Source organism: Malurus melanocephalus, unplaced genomic scaffold (genome assembly GCF_030028575.1).
Source record: "Malurus melanocephalus ecotype Western Australia unplaced genomic scaffold, MMel_1.1 scaffold_578, whole genome shotgun sequence".
Classification (NCBI taxonomy): Eukaryota; Metazoa; Chordata; class Aves; order Passeriformes; family Maluridae; genus Malurus; species Malurus melanocephalus.
The window spans coordinates 364,095-378,738 of record NW_026623810.1 but is presented as its reverse complement, the minus strand read 5'-3'; the positions used below and the strand labels follow the sequence as shown (position 1 = coordinate 378,738).

The window sequence follows — 14,644 nt, the reverse complement described above, 5'->3', positions numbered from 1 at the left end:
GCACGGCCTGAGGGCGGGGAGCGCACGGGCAGGGCCGGAACGGCGCCGGGCAGGGCTGCGGTGGGCACAGGGCACGGCAGGGGACCGGTGAGCGCTGCGGACCCGCCGCAGAGCCGAGCCCGGGGGTCAGCGGGACGATGCCGACAGCGCTGCCGATGGCGGGCGGGGCGGGGCGGCGACACCGTCGGGGGAGCGGCGCAGAGGGGAGGGGGATGGGACCCGTTACCTCCTCGTTGTACCGCGCCAGGACGCGCTCCACCGCTTCGGCGCCGCCGTCGCCGCGCCCCTCCACGGCCTCGAGCACCGCGCCGAGCTCCGCGCCCAGCGGCGGGCCCGGCTCCGCGCCCGGCTCCATGCCCGACCGCCCCGTCCCGCCCCGCCCGGCGCCGCCGGCAGCGGCAGCGGCCGCGCCCCCTGACGCGCCCGACGCGCCCCGCGGAAGCCGCCCGGACGGGCAGGCAGCGCCCGCTCGCCATTGGCTGGAGGGGCCGGCCTCGCGCACCGCCGATCCCTACTATTGGCTGCCGCCCCGCCGGCCGGCTGTTGCGGAGAGAAGACTACATCTCCCAGCATGCAGAGCGGCGCGGCGCTGCGGCATTCAGCGGGGTGTGTGGGGATTTGTTGCCGCGGGGCACCATGGGTGTTGTAGTCCATGCCCACAGCGCCGAGGGCTGCCGCCGGAACGGGCGCGGGGCGGGATGATGGCCGCGGGTTCGAGTGCCGAGCGGGCACAGCCCTTCGGGATGCTGCTCCTTCGGCTTTGTGTGCTCCCTACTCTGTGCACACCGTGCCTGTCACAAGGCGAAAGGCTGCCAAAACCAGGGCTGGCCGCTTTTTCTTAAGCTTTTAGGTCATTGGGCTCCCACTGCGGGCGAAGTCTGTTCCCTGAATTGGGGCTTCGCCACAGCGCGTGGCAGCAAAAACCCCTTTTTTTCGAGTATAACCCACCATAACAATGGTGGTACACGAAAATTCTCCCTGTTTTGTTCAGGAAGCGGCAGAAGAGGAAGGTGGGCTGCATCGGCAGAGCCAGGCAAAGGTGAGCCGTGTTTTTGTAAAGGTTTTGCAAGACCGTGGGTTAAAGCCACACCGAAAACACACAGAGTATTTCCGTACTCAGGGCGCCCTATAATCGAAATTTACTGCCCAAATATTTAAATTAGCAAAAAAAAAAAAAAAAAAAAAAAAAAAAAAAAAAAAAAAAAAAAAAAAAAAAAAAAAAAAAAAAAACATGTTCAGTCAGATCTCTCCTTCAAATACTCATTCCTTCAGTTCAGGAGGTTCTCCGTGAGAAGGAGAAAGTTTTAATCGCAGGAATGAGCGGCCCAAAGTGGAAAATGCCACAGATAGATGGACAGAGCGTGGTGTGAGGGGCCATGTCCCCAGGGTTTAAGACGTGGACTCAAACCCGAACCTGAATTTCCTCCTTAGGGGTTTCTTGCCACGTGAAGTGGGATATAAAACCACAACAGCACCGTCGCTGGACTTTAAGGAATAACAAAATCYAGCCGTCCAGTGTGCAGCCACTTCTGAGTCAGATGCAGACTAATTAGTTTTCAYTAACAGTGCAAACTAATGCAGCTTTGGACAGAAACCCAACGAAAAGAGTCTTTTGCTTGTTTGATTTACAACTCTATAATAAAATATAAGCCTGCTTAGATTTACTTCACAGCACAGCAGAACACTCATTTTACATGCACATAGCCARTCTTTTTGTTTTTTTAATTATAAAACTTAAAACTAAAGATTAGGAAACTGTTACTGCCTTTTAAAGGCACATTGTTATTCATCATCAGCGTGTTTTAGTTTCCACTTTATGTAGCATATGAAGGATTAGGATTTCAATGAAAGAGAGGGACAGAATAAATTGCATCCTCTACCAAAGAACTGCCAGACCTTTTCAGATGGGTGCATACCATGAGCCCTTCCCATGTTAGTCAGCTTTATCTAAACCTTCCAAAGCAATGTCTGCTCCTGAATTTCATGGGTTTCAGGGTCAGTCACAACAGAATTGTGGGGCTGAGGAGGTCAGAGGCCATTTTTGTCAAAGGGTAGTGACCTTAACAGCCAGAGGTAGCCTGACAAAAACAGGATTCATGCTACTGAATGGAGTTCTCACTGCTCTTCCCCCRCTGAGTCTTTTTTCTACCTGGTAATGAAAAATCTTGAAGAATTGTAATGGATTTTTATAYACATGCATACAAATATATCTATGTGTGTGTAGATAAATTTAAAAATATTAACTGTTATGTCAGTTATGCTGTAATATATGGTATTAGTTTCTATTCTACTGTATGTTRTAGATCTATCATGTTGTATATTTTAGCCCAAGAAGATATTTTTGTAAAAATGTGCATTTGTGGTTAGAAAAAAGAGAATGTAAGCAAGAAATTTAAAAAAAATAAAAGAAAAAGGAAAAGGAAAAGAGAGAAAAAAGAAAAAGGATAGGAGATAGGAAGGAGAAAGAAGAAAATAGGAAAAAAAAACCATCAGAAACTGCAATTGAGATTGAATATTTTGGAATGTGGCATATCAGTTTCTTCACAAACACTTGTCTAATCAYATATTTACTTTATACACACAGAAACGCATGGCTTGGCAAGAAACCCCAACTTTTATCTCCAGGGTCTAGGGAAAGGATTCATTTGCAGGCTGCAGACTCTGACTCAGGAGTTTTGGCAATTTGTACTGGGATGATTTAAGACGTTCTTGCCTCTCACCAGACCTTCCACCCAGAGGTTCTTGTGCTATCCCGAGCTGCTGCACTCCCCAGCCTGGTGCTGGGGAAAGTTCCCTTTGTCTGCTSTGCTGGGYTCTGAGCAGTTCAAAGGTATTTGGARATCCACATTCAGACTCCTAAGGCATCAACACAAGTGTCTCAATATTWAAAAAAAAAAAAAAAAAAAAGATAGACTGTGGAGGGTTTTTTTGCAAAAGACTTTCCAAGCCTTGTCTGACTGATGATGCTCTTGGTTCTTTTTTATGAGCAGCTTAGTGGTGCTGCTGTTAGTCAGAATTCCCTCTCCACTCAGAAAGGTTTTCTTATTTCTGGATCTCACCCTGTGTCCAATATCCCTCCTCATTCCTGAACAGTCTGCCTGAGCTCTTGAAATCAGRGTAATGGAGTTGTCCCTAAAGATGTTGAAGGATGTGGAACATTTGTATACTAACAGTCCTGTTTTCTCCTCTCTTTCAGTCAATGGGGATTAGACATCTTTTGGTTCACAATTGCATCTGGCTTCCAAAAGACCCTTCCAAAGACTCAGGTTTGAGTTACTGGCCAGTTTTACTCACAGGCATCTCACCAATGCATCTGACACTTGGAGGGACCGTGGCAGGTCATGATCAAAACTCCATCAGGTGGGTGGAGGTGCATCACTCCTTTGCCATGAATTGTACCTGCTCTAGAGTCCTTCACTGGATAAAACATACGTGATGACATCTAAGGTCTTTTGAAGGCTTGCAGCTTGTAGATCTTTTTGTATTGAAGTAAATTTAAATGGCATCTATTTAATTTCAAGAGCTTTATTTGGGTGTGAAAATCCCTCATATATCTTGCACAACTGTACAAATAACACTTATGTCCATTTTAGGCATAGACATGGTTATTGTCACACTGAGTGCTATCAAAGATTTTATTTACAAAACAATTACTAAAATGCCTGTTGTCATATTTCCATTTATTTATTTCTTACCCATAGGGTAATAGGTCCACCATAATTGCTTGGTGTGTTTTATAATACAGAAGAAAAAGCTATGTTAATAAAAACTAACAAAAACTCACAAATAGCTACAAATCTGACAGAAAATGTCTAAGAAAAATTCTCCCCAAAATACAATACATTTTTCCACACATACACAGTACAGGATAACTTCAAAGGCACAGCTTTGAATTTTGCTTTTGTAGACATATAGAGAATTATCACCACGTGAAGGAATTGAGAGAACAGTTTCATACCTGTCAATAGATAATTAAGCAAATAATCATGTTTGCATTGTCATTTTCTTTATATAATTGCTTCATAGCATCATATTTAACATATGTGGCTCTGAATCCAAAATCTTCYCAGTCCCCAAGTCCCTTCTTACCTTGTCATTACTGACCAGAGAAGTTAGATTTTTCCAGATTGTGCAAACTCAACACAAATACATATATAATAAGAACAATAGTCAACTTAAGGCAGTGTATAATTCAATGCTACATGTCTTTTTTTTCTCTTTTGTGAAGATCAAACTTACTGGATCAACAGAAAGGTGCATCAATATACAAAGTTAGGTGTAAACTGAAACCTACAGCAACACGTGTCTTTTTAAGGAACCAGACAGAGGAATTGGTATGAATAAGTGATGACTTGGCAGAATGGTTTTTAAGGAATGCGTTAAGAGCTTAAAGAAGAAYAGATGATGGAGTTTTGCTGAGGGTGAATTTCCTGTCTTTAATTCAAATTATAAATAAGTCCTGTTCCAGTACTTTTTTTTTGTAAGACTCATTAACATTTGTCAACAAGAGAGGGGGTAAAAATGTCTCACTCAAACTGAGAGCACACAGGGTTGGCACAGAATTAGAAAAGGCACAGGGCGGCCCAAAAAGTGGTCTAGAACAGCACAGAAGCATTTTTCGGCTACAGGAACATTCAGTCATACTGGTCTGCAATCTGCCCACGTTATGAACTACATTTATCTGCCCGGGATCTTCTCCATTTTCACCTCCCTTGAAGAACGTCCATCGAAAGTCCCACACAGCACAAAGTTTTTATAACTCTTGTAAGTACATGGGCTTAGCTGGTACCAGTCCTCTTCACTTAGCCCAGCCTGTGGTGGCTTCCCCATTGATGTAGGCAAAGCCAGGAAAGTGTTGCATGTGCTCATACTCAGAATTTCTGCGTGTTGTCAAGGGGGTGTACATGTCACTGGAATTCCCATATCTTGTGGAGTGCATGGATGAGCTTGTGTAGCAGGAATTGGCAGCTGGGACCTCTGGCCAGCGAGGAGTCACTGGTGTGGGATGCAGCCTGGGAGTACTGCTCATCAAACAGGGCTCCATTCTTGATGTTGGGCCATTGAAAGGGTACTGCAATTAAAAAAAAAATTCAAATAAAAGCATCATCTGCCACACACTTCATTTTAAAATAAGGCTGGTGGTGTCACAATTTGCCAAAATCATATGAATTAGTAGCTATCCAACAACAAGGTATCATACTGAAGGTGGAATGTCAGATAACCAAAGTTTCAGGGRAAGTCTTGCAAAAGAGTCACTGATTAAAAATATTGAATTTATTTATCAAAGYGCTTAGGAAATGGCACGTGTATCTGGAAGCAGAAAAGTAGATTGAATTAATTTAATTTTTTTCTCCCACTCTTACTCAAAAACTCACTATCTACTAAAAATCAAATTATAAAATGTCTCAACTCTTCCTCACTCAACTGAGTTTTGAGAGAGGRGAGCAAAAGGATCTTTATTTCTGAGATAGTGACTTCCCTTTTAAGTGTTCACAAGACATCCTCACCATTTCTGTAGRAAAACAGTACGGTCTGGCCTCAGAGCCAGCAGCTAAACGGAGAACTTATGGAAACAGGCAGGCAGGAGAAGAATCTCTGCACTCCCCAGCTGTTCACAGTGACACTTGGAAACCAGAAATCAAAGGAGTTTGACAAATGGCATCCACTAAGGAGAAGATGTGCTGAGGACAGGATAGGCAGGAAAACAGAACAGCTTTTGCCCTCCATAGCCACAGGCTGCCCAACAACAGAAAGTAAATTGTGCTTGTGAGTGCTTGCTTAGCATATTTTTATCTTACTGCTTGTCCTGCGGGAGTACATCATCTGTGTGCTGTGTCTGAGGAAGGCTCTCCCTGTTCTATTCCCCTGTTACCCCTCTGCATCACAGAGATGGTTAGGATCCCTGCTTCTCTTAACCAGCCACGTTATCTTCAGAGCTTCTGCATTTTATATCTATATRCCTTTCCTGCAAAAAGGGTCACAATTTAAAATTTTGATGCCTTGGGTTGTTTGACACTGTGGTAGTTCACCAAAGTAGGGCTATCACCTCTTCTGATGCTTACAAACTGCATGCCAAAGCTTTYTATGGCTGTAAAACCCCTTCCCTACATTTTGGAGCCTTACAGAGAGAAAAGCTGGAGAAGTTGTTCCTAAGAGGGAGGTGACAGTGATTCCCAAAGGGTCTCATTGCATTATTCCCCAGCCGGATGGGCCCAGGGTTAATCAGTTGCATAAGCAACTGTTACATAAGGCCAAGGCAATTACAGCAGTGTCTCCATGAGGAGTTTGTGCTGTCTCCCTTCAGACCACAGCCAGGAAGGCAGCCCAGCCTTAGCAAACATATTGGAGCAGTTCACAAGCCTCAGGCAGCTCAAAGCCACACTCTGGCCACTTTTAATTAAAGAGGAGAAAAAGAACACTCTTTTTGACCAGTGATTTAGCATATTCCTGTGTGTCCTGGAGAGACAGGCCAGGAGAGGAACACATCGAAGGTGTCATCTATCCTGTGCTTCCCATCACTACAGGGGATGGATCTACCTGTGCCATCCCAGTTGTCAAAACASGATTTTAAATGGTAGCACCACCCCGAAACATCAATGCTTCAACACTCCGACTGYCAGAGTAAGCTGCACTGGCAACATTGACCACAGATCTGCACAGCACCATCTAAATTTCCATCTTTATCCCAGAGAAAGGCTTTTCAGCAGGAAAGTTCAGCAGAACTTACATTACTGAGTGTAAAAAGCCTTATATTCCCTTGAAGAACAATCAAGTTTTCAGACTTGTTGGCTTTCCAAAAGCTTTYGTTGAAGATGAGAACTTCCAGTGACCAGCAACAATGACAAGCTCTGCAGCAATATGTGGCCTTAGCTAAAAACATTCTTCTTTGTCTTCAGCAGCATTTTACTTGATACCTGTTACTGTGGTACCCATTGATCTATGTTTGAAGTCACTGTAAATTCTTGTATTAAAGACTATTCTTACACCAGGGTTAACCTACACGTCTGCCATAACACACCAATGATTATCTCTTGTCTTCTTCCCAGTGAGATAATTGATCTATTCTGCTGTTAACCATAATGGAAGCCTTTGCCATCCTAACTCAATGCAATTTTCCTTTGAGGTTTTGAAATGGAGGTTGTGACTTGTAACAGGGTAATTACTTGTTTTCATATCCCTTACAAACACCAAGAGAAATCCCTGTCTTCAGCCTGGATAATTTGCTATTTGAAAATCTGTAGGCTGCAAAACTTTTCACCTATGAGCAAGAAGAAGAGAATGAACTCTGGGAATGTCGTGGTGGGTCTCTGTGTGGTACACAGCAGAATGTGGGCAAGCCATGATGTCTTTTTGCTCGTTTGGAACCACAAAACCCATGCCACCGAGTGAATGAAATCTCAGCTCCCAGAATAAACTTCAGGAGGCTGAAAAAGAAAGATCCTCCTCCTCCAGTGTGCAGCCCCAAGGCCATGGCTGGGCTTCCCAAGAAAGCAGGGGAATGGCTGTGCATGAGGGGACAGGATACAGCGTGCTGCTTTTCCTTTTCATCAAGCACACCCGATGGATGCAGCTGTGTSGATGAATGTATCATGAATATAAAAAGAATAATTGCTTGAAAATAACATGGACTCTAAATAATCCAGTATTTTACAATAAATTCTGTTATGACTGAATGCAAGATGGAAAGTTTTGTAACGGTAGGTCAGCTAATCGCAAATGACTCAGTGGCTTCTTTTTCCCTACAGTGAAGAGACCATTGAAAGACAATATTTTTAAAGTACCCATTGGCCCCTGCCTGACTATTAACTTACCCAATGAAGCATCTATTCAGCCTTGTTGGAGTGTCCAAAGCAGAGCCATCTGGGCGGATGCCTGCCCATGCTGCCTGAATCACCTTTCACACTCTACATCCGGTTTCATGAAGAGTGCTTAAGCTGAACTCAAAACACTGGGGCCTAGTGATCTTTGCCYGATATAAAAGCGACATTTGTTGGAGGACTCTTGACAGGAAATTACCATTTTCTGGGTTGACTCACACTTGCTRCTACTGCTGCCATTAGACCTAGACAAGAAGCCCTTTAAGCCTGTGAGACTTTGAGCAGATTATTGTTAAGGCCTTGCCCAAAAAAGTAAAATTAATTCAATTTCTTTGAGTATTATTTTAGAAAATATAATGTTAAATATGTCTTTCCATGAAGTGAAGGCTGAGTTTCTGTTGTGAGAGGATGGAGAATAATCCTTATTCTCAACTCACCAATCAATTATACATGGAAGTGAAAGGTTTCAATGTCCAAACAGCAAAATATTTTCCTTATGAATGTTCCTCTGACTTTACATTGTATTAGCTCCCACTTTTGCTGATTGTTGAAAATGAATGTTGCACGYTGGCCACTGTGTTAAGACTTGTGAATAAAACAGACCAGAAACTACTGAATTATGAGGATCTGGCTATAAATTAACTTMATAAAAATATGTTTGAATCTTACAAAATGACATCATTGAAACTACTGATTAATTGCATCCTTATAACCCTTAATTCGACCCTTTTCCCCACAAACTGAACCTTATTGAATCTGTTCATTAGGCTGGGTGAAACTCTGAAGCCCATCTAAGTGATTTTGGTACTTTTGGGAGTGGCGTTTGGAGCCTTAGGAAAATGCTRTTTGTAATTATCCAAAAAGAAGTTAAGACATCTGTTTCCTGTTGCATTCAATGCATAATTACTTCAATTACATGCTAACAATCTCGAGGCCGTTGTGAAGCCATACAGTTGGGAACAATGACTCTTGCTGCATGGGTGGGATTCGGGCAGTATTTTTGTCTCTCTGTCATTACCAGCTGTTTGATGACAGAGTGGTTATTGGGAAGGGTGTGTTRTTCTTACTGCATTGCTATAGTCATGAGTTTATTATGTGTATATGCTGGGGGATTAAGAACTTTTCCCCTCTTTTTTTTTATTTTTCTGAAGTAGATGGGCCAGAATAACATGAATGGACACTAAAGAACAGGCTCTGTCTGAGAAGGGATTTTCTTGGCTCCCTCATTGTCACAAAAACAGTTATTACTGTCTTCCAGTACAGCTCCTGTGTAAATCCTGCTGCAGATTAATCTTTCAATGCATTATTTTACAGAAAAACTGAATAGTGCTGCATGCTGCAGCCCTGGGAAGTTATGTGAGAGCACTGCAGCCTCCAGAGCAGTTTCGGAGAGTCAGAGTACAAGCGCTGCTTAAAGTTRCTTTAACTATGGCCCAAATATTGTACTCTGGGCCTGTGAAAGGTGCAGACCCAATCTCCTGCATCACAGCAGACTGTACTAGTGCAGCATGTTCCAGAGTGATTTGTTYTGCCCAGGCCATGGAAGTAAACTATGATCTTCATAAATGCTGCTTAAAGGCAGCATAAATRAATAAATAAATAACTACATACATAAATTCTTGTTTTTAAGAATTTATTTACTGGCCAGTAAGCCAAATGGAGAACTAATYGAGGAGCAATCAGGCCTGGAATTACAAGTAAGGAACTGGTTTGATAATTATTCAAGAAGGTGAGGGAAGAAGAAAAAATACGGATTAGACCAAGGTTTAAACAGACTGTTCCTGTCATCAAAAGGAGTCTTAACTATCAGTGGGAAYTAGTCAGCCTATGCTGCCAGATCCCCACCTGAACTTTTGGAGAGCTGTACACAGTAAAATATCTACATCTGTCTGACTTCTTCCCCAGCACCACTTCACTGACTCCATCGAACCAAACCCCTCAAAGCAGCTGATAGAACCTGGAGGATGTCACTCTTTTCCACAGAATGAGTTGGACATGATTTTCTTCAAGACCTAAGTAGTGATTTATAGCTGCCACTTAAACCACACCTCAACTACATGTCACCTGTTTTRGCTCAGATCCTTGTCAGGAACAAGGGCTTTCCCTGAATCCATGATTGTAGAGGAGAATTTACCACACACACATAGGAGTTAATCCCCAGACACTATCCTAAAGAGCATGGTAAAATAGTTGCTAGAGCTGAGCCGAAATGCTATATTTGGCCAGATTGTAGATTATAACAAAGAGTTCTTTTGAAAGTTATGATCAATGCCTCCTCTTCTCAGCTGATTATKCTCCCACAGCTCTACACATTGCAGCTCCTTTGGTTTCAGTATAGCAGCAGCCGTTGATAGACTCATTGTAAWTTTGGCTCCTTGTGTTTTTATTTTGCAACATCACTAGTCCTACTGCAATTCCTTGCAACATGTTCCACTCACAAAGACCATTAGAAAAAGAGCAGTTCCCTAATACCTTATCAGAGACCTCTTATGAACTTTTTCTTCASTAAAAGTAGCTAAGAAAGGACTTATGATAAGGGCAGGCATTTTACAGACACTAACTTGGCTTTAAAAAGGCTGTCAGCAAATTCTGTATCAAACTATTAAAGACTTTAAGATAATTTTGCAAAAGTAAGGTTCTAGATTGTAGCTCCTCTCAATACAACACAAGCACATTGACAGGGTTTTGTTGGCTGTGTCCTGCTGTGCCATTCCATCTCCGTTTATAAACAGCATGAGAAAGAACATACTACATATAAATTGAAATAAATTTCCTTTGAAGTGTGATCATTAAAGTGTAGCTGTTCTTCATATGTGTTCAGGGCAGTTCAAAGACTAGCAAGAGAGGAAAAAATGATCTGACATCTGCACTTGTAGAGACAGCCTATTACAGCATGAAAGATATTTACCTGAGTTCAGTGTTTGCTACTCTGCATACAGCACGTTAACCAAGACATGASTAAACTAAAAATGTGCTTTACATGTTTCTTGAGGTAACAGGGTAACACCTACACTAACAAATGGAGGAAAACAAATCTGTCCCAGGACACTGCACTTAAATGTTCAGTCACTTTCCYACTGGAGGTACAGCAGCTGCAAAAACCCTGGGACAAACGCAGACATTTGTGTAGTGTGATAGACCAGGTGCTGCACAAATGGGTGAGGAGTTGTAGCTTTTCCTTTCCATAAGCCAGGGAGCCATTGTTGAGCTGGTCCAAAGGAGCCTATTGGGTTTATACACATCTCAAAAAGCTCAGTACCATTATTTGTATCTTACAGCTAGGGAGAACAAAGCATAAAAGGGAGAAATCACTGCTCCAAGATTRCGTGGCAAACTGATGCCAATGACCAGAATGAGATGCAGCTTTCGTATGCTCTGATTCAAAGCACTGTCAAATTCCCATCTTTMTATCTGGTGTGAAACTGCTGCAGTCCAGTGATGCCAGTCAAACATGGCAGTCCCTGATACACTTTTCTAAATTTCCAGTGGATAAAGTGTGAGTGGTGCCATGTGGGTGGAATACTCCAGTGCCATCAGCTCCTCCCTGTCTCCCTTTTGCTCTTCTCCCAGCAGAGACTCCGGGGAGCAGCTGCCTGCACTGGGGAAGCACCAACTGCAACAGGTACTAAAGCCCTCCAACAGTGGCACTGCTTTTGAACTCTTGTCAATTCTGATCTTCACACTTAATCCGTGCTGGCTCCTACTGGCTCAGTTTCATTAAGTGGAAGAGCTCCTGATATAATTTCTCAGTATTATTGTAGGAGACTACAGGGTACAGATTAAACAACCTCTGCAGTGGGGTTCTGGAGTTATTCAGAMTTCATGCAGAACTCACTGTTTTGGCAAATTCCTAAACATGGTTATTCCCAAAAGCAGAGACTSCAGAAGAATTCACTATGGTCTCTGCACCTTCAGCTATATGAAAATACTTTTATTTCTTCTTTAGAGATCTCTTCCTGCTCCCAAAACCTAAGAATCATTCAACTATTATAATGACTTTTGCTTTAGCTACTCCTTGAAACAGAAACACTTTCCATGATCCAGACTGCTGGATTCTAGAGTCAATATATATTCACAATCTAAAGCTACTTTCTGATCTCCACCAAAATGAAAAGATACCTAGGTGATATTATAAAATAAAAAAATGACRAGCCATCAATGTCTAGACAGATAAYATGCTGATACATTTACAAACTAAATTTATTTACAATTTTATAACAACTATCATCAAGTAATAAATGCAAATTACCTGTGAAGAGCTTCTGTGGTAAGCTGAGTAGTGAAGTGGTCCAGAAATAGCAGTGTCATGTGGTAGGGATGGATACTGACTCTGCATTGGATGGGGATGCTGGTTGCTATAGCTACCATAGTTATAACTTCCTGTGTATCTAAAATACAAAAAAAACCCCAACATTTTAATATGTATGGTAATTTATACCCACTAATCATTTCACAAATTTTATGTGAAACACACCATTGTTTTTAGGTTTTCTTTTAATAGGAGGATGATATTTTAAATCTTTTTCAAAAAGATTTTCCAACTCAGACGGGAAAACAGATGCCTCTAGTGAAAGCATCAAATAGAGAGACCCAGCATRAATCTGTGACTGATTTTAAACTGCAGACTCAGCTCTGCACTTTCTGAGTAGAAAGTATCTTTCCCTTTTATTGTTATCTAAAGCCATGTTCCCAGTAAATTGCTATCCAGGCTGAGGAAACATGGTAATCTTTGAAAATTACAATGATTTCAGCTATCTCCTTGTACTGAAGTCAGATTTTTTTTTTTTTTTTTGAGAGAGAGCGAAGTGCAATGTTCAGCTTTAGCACAGCCAACTCAATAAGAGAGTGGGATATGAAGCTGAAGAACCCGCTACTTTTCTTTTGATTCCCAACCTCCTGTCTGGKGACATCCAAGGGCAAAGGAGGGAGCAGTTTCTTTGGCTCCTGAGTCAGTGTTTCTTGGCCACCATTGTTTGGACCTTCACTAGCAGAAGATGCATGGAGAGTTTCTGCAATCTCCCCATCTTTGTGAACACGTGAACATTTGATCTTCATGGTCTTTCAGGAACAATGATTCACCTAGATTAAAATGATTCACCTAGATTAAAATGTCTCCTCAAATTACCATAATTCATTCAGCACCTGAGGCAAGGTTTTCCTGCAGGAACAATGAATTCTCACATATGTACACACATTTAAATAATATAGACACGGCCTTAATGTGGYCTGTTCCAAGTCTTGAATACTAAAAAGCTCCCAAACCTCTGTGCTGCTCTATTTCTGCCTCCACCAAACAGTCCTATTTCTGGATAAGAGAAACAGTTCAAACAGTTATCTAAACCTATTTTTTTTTTTTTCCAAGATGGAAGAAGATGCAGAGTTCAAATTAATCCTTCCAAACAGTTTAGAGTCATGCTGGGAAAGTACTTCTGCAATATTAATGAGTTTGCACCAAGACTGAGGAACACAGTGAAGCCTTTTGATCCTCTTGCATCATGGCASCACCTGGGCATTTTCTAGTTTTGCTACATGTCTGGTCCTTTTCCATCAATTAATTTATGATTTTTTTTTTTTTAGTTATAGATATCTGTGAGCTATGCACTGAATTGAATGAGGATGGCAYAAAAAACAGCACAGAGAGATTTAGTAAGTGTCTGAAGTTTTTCCAGATCAAATAATGTTACATAAATTTATACTTGTAATTATTTTAATGGAGARCCTTGAGCAAATTTGGGTGATGGAGAAATGAGGACATTTTTTTCTCTGCAGGTTAACAGTAGTCATTGAATCACTGAGGTTGGAGTTGATTTAGTCCAAACCCCCTGCTCAAAGCAGGGTCCASTAGAGCAGCCTGCCCAGGATCGTGTCCAGGTGGAGTCTGTCCACCTGCTCCTRTGTTTGACCACACTTACAATAAAACAAGTTTTTTTGTCTATTTATGTTCAAACAGAATTTCTTGTACTTGTGTGTTTGTGGCTTCTTGTCCTGTCATTAAATAGCACTGAAAAGAACCTGTCTCTGTCTTCTCACCATCACCCACTGATAAAACCCACCCTGAGCCCTCTCTGAGCTGAGCTAAACGATCTCAGAGCCCTCTCTGTATGACAGATAGTCCAGTCCCACAATCATCATCAAAGTGGCCCTTTCTGGACTTACTCCAGAGTGCCTGGTTCTGTCTGGGACTGGGGAGCACAGAATTGGATCCAGCTGTGGTCTCAGCAGTGCTGAGCAAAATAGGATCCCCTCTCCTGAGACATGTTATGGTAGGGCTGTTCTCTAGGCACATCTAGCTTTTCAAAACATGGCACAGGAAAACAGGAATCAGAGAAGAAATCTACTGAAGCCTTCTCTTTTAAAAAATATCCTCCAGGCCTACTGTGGTTTTGAATAGAACTAAATGAGATTATAAAACTAAGACATAATATAATTATACAACAGCAACAACAGCCAAAGAATTATGATACCAGCATCTCTGCAATACAGACTTAACCACATCAAGAAACAGCTTTTACTGTGTTTCAAAAAAAGCACCTAAGCATAATTTCATCCCAGAAAAACCCCCAGAAAACTCAAGGCACTGGGAAATGGCTTACCCATGTTCTTCTCTGTGGGGATAAACAGGTATCCGGTGTGTGACGGACGATGAAGGGACGTGGGGGCTTCTCATGCAGGGCAGCTGCTGGGAATTGTCAGCAGGTGAACCAGCGGCTGTTGTCACGGTGTAGGTGAGTGACCACGTGTAGGATTGCATGGCCCCTGCAGACAGAGAGCCAAGGAACACAGTTAACACAGGCTGCCATCACAGAGGAGATGTGCTTTGAGACAAT

General features: G+C 42.4%; 2 protein-coding genes across 2 annotated transcripts in view; both read right to left on the bottom strand.

Annotated features, from left to right (window-relative positions):
* RIC8B (RIC8 guanine nucleotide exchange factor B) overlaps positions 1-360 on the bottom strand; it is a 30,630-nt gene extending 30,270 nt beyond the window's left edge. Inside the window, exon 1 of the mRNA XM_057382677.1 lies at positions 227-360. Within this exon, the coding sequence (XP_057238660.1) occupies positions 227-355 (129 nt within the window). The 5' untranslated portion in view covers positions 356-360. The remainder of the gene's footprint in view (positions 1-226) is intronic.
* Positions 361-4,798: 4,438 nt separating this feature from the next.
* RFX4 (regulatory factor X4) overlaps positions 4,799-14,644 on the bottom strand; it is a 72,823-nt gene continuing 62,977 nt past the window's right edge. The window contains exons 16-18 of the mRNA XM_057382678.1: positions 14,411-14,573; positions 12,067-12,205; positions 4,799-5,071 (exon numbers count right to left, since the gene is read on the bottom strand). Of these exons, the coding sequence (XP_057238661.1) occupies positions 4,799-5,071; positions 12,067-12,205; positions 14,411-14,573 (575 nt within the window). The remainder of the gene's footprint in view (positions 5,072-12,066; positions 12,206-14,410; positions 14,574-14,644) is intronic.